The sequence below is a fragment of the Crocodylus porosus genome, unplaced genomic scaffold (genome assembly GCF_001723895.1).
Source record: "Crocodylus porosus isolate Cpor-Errol unplaced genomic scaffold, CroPor_comp1, whole genome shotgun sequence".
NCBI classification, from domain to species: domain Eukaryota; kingdom Metazoa; phylum Chordata; order Crocodylia; family Crocodylidae; genus Crocodylus; species Crocodylus porosus.
In genome coordinates, this window is record NW_017728937.1 from 454,453 (window position 1) to 459,889 (window position 5,437).

At 51.0% G+C, this 5,437-nt stretch overlaps 1 protein-coding gene across 1 annotated transcript; it reads right to left on the reverse strand.

The window, feature by feature from the left end:
• Window positions 1-2,192: 2,192 nt before the first annotated feature.
• CLP1 (cleavage and polyadenylation factor I subunit 1) lies at window positions 2,193-5,365 on the reverse strand. Its single transcript, XM_019547196.1, has 3 exons — window positions 4,862-5,365; window positions 3,893-4,516; window positions 2,193-3,294 (listed from the first exon to the last, which is right to left on the reverse strand). Exons 2-3 carry the CDS (start codon window positions 4,496-4,498, stop codon window positions 2,623-2,625), a joined length of 1,278 nt encoding a protein of 425 aa, XP_019402741.1. The 5' UTR covers window positions 4,499-4,516; window positions 4,862-5,365; the 3' UTR covers window positions 2,193-2,622.
• Between the last annotated feature and the right edge of the window lie 72 nt (window positions 5,366-5,437).

Below are 5,437 nucleotides of genomic sequence, written 5' to 3' on the forward strand. Positions count from 1 at the left end.
AGAAGAGAAGACTAAGGTGAGGACTTGATAAGTCGTCAAGTACCTGAAAGGTAGTTGTAAAAAGAATGGCAACAGACTTTTTTTTTTCTTGAGTTGTAGGGGCCAGGACTAGGAACAATGGTCTCAAATTGCAGCAGGCAAAATTTAGGCTGGACATCAGGAAGAACTTTCTTACTCTGATGGTGATTAAGCATTGGAGTAGACTGCCCAAGAGAGGTGTGAAATCTCCATCCTTGGAGATTTTTAAGAACAAGTTCAACAGACACTTGATTGGGATGGTTTAGTCACAGGTGATCCTGCCTTTAGCAGAACTAGTAATAAATGACCTGAGGTCCCTTCAGGTCTAACTTTTCTATGATTCTGTAACACAATGGACAGGAATATAAAAGCTAGCTAGCTAACTGGTTGGTGTTTATATGATACTAGGTAAGTATCTTAGTCTTAATTTTAGGTGGTTTTCTTCTGACCCACACACAGGCTCAGAGGCCCAGACCAGGAGTTTCTCCTGTAAATGCTGCATAGTCTGTCTCTCGTTCTCACAGCATAACAACTGCTTCCTATACAGACTTTTTCAGCAGGTCTTATTCCTAGGGGGAAAAAGGGGATCTACATAGCTTTAGGGATTGGGTAATCTGAGCAATGGTCTTTATCTGGAGCTCTTGAAGAATCTTTTGATCTTCAGAAGTCAAAGCGTGAATTCATATATGTGATAAATAAGCTGAGCTGTGTGCTGTAACCAGTTCAGCTGGGAAACCTGGTTTCATGCCTTCTCACCCACAGCACTCTCTTTTATAATGGCTAAAGTAGTTAGTCACTGTAAGAAGTCAACTGGTTTTGATCAACAACCTCTTGGTCCCAGTAAAAGGGTGTGTGACAAGGATGGACTGGAAGCCCTCAGCCTAAAATTCAGAACCTTTTCTTCCTGCGACTCCCACAGATCTTAACATCAGATCCCCACTCTTCTGCTATGCAGACTGCTGCATTATAATTTCAAACTCCAGGCTCTACACTAGGAATGCAAGTAATTGTTTTAACAATATTTGTTTAACCTCCTCTAATTATATCAGGGTAAATGATTAAGCAATAACACAGCAGCTCAGAGAGCTGCTGCTAGGAACCTTCTCCAGGGGCCCTTTGACTAGGGGGAGGAGGGACGGAGGCAAACCCAGCCAGACAACAGCCCTCCTGAAGCCCTGCTGAATTGCTTAACCAATGAGTCATTGAGTTACTTGCCATTTTCCTCTTACAGTATGGGTATTAGTCCCCCTTGCTCCTCCCCACCTCCCTCCTGCCTGTTGATTCTTGCTGGGGCACCAGGCAGCTTCCCTTTCCTTCCCTTCCCTTCCCCCTTTCCCCTCAGGTAAAGGATAACCAGCAAGCTAACCAGTTATCACTGCACTTATCAGTTAAACGATTAACCATTTAGCCTTTTACTTTCCTACTCCACACACAGCAAGAACTAATATTGTTTTGTTATTTATATCAGTCTCATGCTGCTAGTGATCAGGGTTCCAGGGCATGAGGCTCTGTACAAATGTATAATAAAAAGACAGACGATGGTCTGCTAATTAGAGTACCAGTCTAGCATTTAAGACACTTTGGATTTGATCCCCTACTCTGCCATAGACCCTATATGTAACCATGACCTAATCATTTAATAGCCATCTGTAAAATGTGGCTAATATCATTGCTCTACCTCACAGAAGTGTTGAGACAACAAATACATTACAGATTGTGAGGTACTCAGAAACCACAGACATGATGGCCATGTCAGATGGGAGAAAGTTCAAATCTAAGAGAAAGCAGCTGGTGGAGAAGCAGCAGCAGAGCATTTCAAGTAGTGGCCACAATTGCTCACCCAGGAGTGCATGTGTTGTAGGTATTCTGGCAAGCTAACTTTAGGAAGGGGACTGAAAGAAAAGGGAGCTAGCTGTATGAATGCAAGATAGCATAATGGCTCTTAGCTGCGTGGGTAAGCCATGTTTAATTTTCAGTCATCTCAAGAGGACAGGAGGAAGTGAATTTACTGGCATTTGGAGTTACAATCAACACTGCTGAAGGGCCTCAGTGTGTGTGTGTGTCTATTGCCTGGAAATTCCTCACTCCAAAGCCAAGAGGCCCCATCATACATGCCCTAGAAATTCCCCCCTCTCTGTCACTTGAGCTGAAAGAGGTTGGATAAAATTCATACATTATCAAACAGCAAAAGACCAGAACATTTATTAAAATTACAAAAACATATAAAAGACAATGCAGGTCCTCTCCTACAGGTCACTAAACAACCTGCTGCTGTATAAAAGGTGCAAGAGGCCTGAGATTTTAGGAAAGGGAGGAAACTTCGAGAAGGATGTAAACAACCAGTGACCTTATTTACAATTGCATTGAACCATACATTTTCCAAACCACATCTACCTATGAATCATTCCCTGAACCTTCTCATCCCACCTTCTCTGGTTTCTCCCCATAGTTCAATCTGGAAGGCAGCATCTCACTTTTCCCATCCTGGTTCAGTCTGATTTAGCTTGCGTAGAAGACTGTATCCCCTCCCCTTCTAGTCCCTAGTCATTGTATCCATGAAGGAGACAAACTGGGGAAGTTTACTTTTCTCCACCAGTGCAGCCCCTATTTGAGGTCCATGAAGCGGATGTCCATAATGAGCAGGAAGTTTTTGGGCAGGGGGCGTGGTGCTGGTGAGAGAACTGTGAAGACCTGGCGCTCCAAGTCCACACCAGTGACCACGATGAAGCCAGCCACACTAGTCTCAGAGATGTTTTCATCAGGGCTATCAGCTGTGCTTACACTCAGTAGATGGTGTACCATATCACGGCCCGGAGTCACTGGGACCAGCTTGAGTTGATTGTCCTCCTGTGACATGCCGAGGGGCAGGCACGAGTCAGGGATGGTGGGTGCACCCACCTTGTATATCTTGACATCAGAGAACTTGACATCAAAGGCATGAGGATAGAAGCAGCCCCGGAAGCCATAGAAGTACTCCCGGATACGGTCATCCCGGCATTCCCGCCGGAAGTCCTTGGAGCGTTCTACCACACCACCTGACTTGGGAAGCAGCACTGTGCGCACAAAGTGAGGAAGGTCCCTCTTCAGTTCATTGTAGAGACGCTCCTGGTCCAGCACTACCACCACATCCACCTCAAAGGCAGAGGCCGCATGTACCAGTGCCTGGTACCCAGAGCCCTTCACCCAGCCGCACGTGTTGATGATGCAGCCACTGACTGAAGCCCGGCGGTTGACCTCGCAGCGCTGGTTAAAGACATCGGCCAGACGAGATGTGATCTGGGAAGAGAAAGAGACATCAAGAGCTGGAATCCTTCAAGGGAGGGGGGTGGATATCTGGACCTATGAAGGCAGAGAAGTAGATCTCTGAAACAATCCTTCCCACTCTGTCCTTCCTTTCTCAGGGTTGGGTTCATATCCTTTGTTGGCAGCCACCACAGGAAGAAATTGTGGCCATGTATAAATAGCTCCTCAAGCATACCTGACAAGGACAAGGAAACGCCTACTTGTCTAATGGGTAAACTGAACAGTCTAGTGGGTAGACTGAACAATCTGAAATGTTTTTGCTAGTGCTAATTAAAATGGTCCTCATATTAGACAGAAAAGGCCGAAGATGCCTCAACCATCTCCTGGTGTCACTTGTATGCAACCTGTTGAAACATCCCTTCCAAAATGCCTTTGTCTGTGGAAAAAGTAGGACAAGTATTTGAGCACAAATAACCACCCCACCCGCAACGTATACCATTCCATAGGTAGTCTCCCCCAGTCTCAGAACCAGATGCTCCAGGGATAAAATGCCTTTTTGGTTCTACAGAACTTGAGAGGAAGGCAGGAAGAACCTTTAGATTCTCTCCACTACCAGTCTGCTTCTGCTCACCTTGTTATACAGTTTGATGTTGGTGCCAGGCGTGGTGGATCCAAAGTGATAGACCAGGGGGGCCTGAAGGGAGAAGCCCTCCTCGACATCTGCAGGCCGCTCAATGTACAGTGCACCCATGGTGCCAGGAATAGAGACTGAGCCTTGGCCCACGTCCAGCTCCACAAAAGTGGGTCGGCGTCCCAGCCGCACAGCGTAGTTCAGCAGTAACCGGCACACAGTTGACTTGCCCACATCTGTAGGGCCCACTACCATTACCCGGGGCCCCCGCTCATCCTCACGCTCCGCCTGCCGGCGCATTTGTTCCAGGGCCGTGTGGGTGTTGAGGTACAGCAGCATCGGGGTGTCCTTAGAGATGTAAGCCACTTCTGTGCGGCCGCTCAGCTGCACCGTACAACCATGCCAGGTGAACACTGCCACCTTGGCGCCAGCGTCAAAGGTGAACTTCTTGTTCCGAGTCAGCTCCGTGCCGAAGATCTCTGCCATGCCCGTCAGCAGCTCTAGCTGGACAGTCTGGGAGGCCTCCACCTCGAAGCGGAGCTCTGTCTCCCGCTCCAGCTCAAATTTGGCCACCTGTTTTTTCTCATCCCCAGTTTCCTCTGCCATCGCTTCCCCCTTGCGGGCCTGTCACAGAGACACAGAGATGCCACACCAGGTGGAGGAGGACCTGGGGCCGAGGCTCTCCACGGCTCCGAAGACCTATTTGGAACCAGCCACTCCCTTTTCGGCCCGTGTCTGCCAGGTCAGGCCGCGCGGCAGCACCGCGACTATGGCAGGACCGGCGGGGGGGTGGGAGGTGGAGACGCGGCACGATGAGGCCGCTCAGGGCCCGGGCAGGCGACCCACCTCCCGGGCCCGCGAGCGCGAGTTGGACGGATGCAACGTTACCATGACAACGGGGCAACGGAAACAGCGAAAGGGGACAGGGCGCGACAGGGGTCAAATGCCGCCCCGCGGAAAACTACCCACCTGCTGCTCCCGCCAGATAAAGCGGAAAGAACGGGATGCAAGCACACTTCCGGGCCTGACGCCGGAAGTGCAGGAGCAGGAGTCAACCTCGGCAGGGAACTGCGGGAGGCCGTGGTGCCTGCTGGGGGCTCTAGTCCTTACGTGAAGGAACCACGCAGAAGCCAAGGGAGAAAGGCGCGTGAGGCCTCCTGGGAGATGTAGTTCCACGGTGTCGGAAATGGCTGCGGGAAGACGACTACGCGTAAGTGCTGCTGGGAAGTGTAGTTCCTTGGTGACCCAGCGGAGCCGTCGGGCCGGGAAGCGGGGGTGGGGCCGAGCCACTGCAGCTCCAGCTCCGTGCGCGGGCTCCCTGGGGCCGGGCTGTGATCCTCGCGGGGGGTTTCCAGCCTGCCCGACCTGTTGGTGCCCGTCGGGAAGGAGAAGGAACAGGCCCCTCCGCGCCCTGCCCTACCCTGCCACGGCCGCCCGCGCGGCCCTGGGTGCGTCCCTTAGCCGGGCCGAAGCCTCTTCGAAGAGGGCAATGCCCAGCCCCGGGGCAGCCTGGCGCCCTCCCGCTCCCTGGGCCCGGCCTGGCGC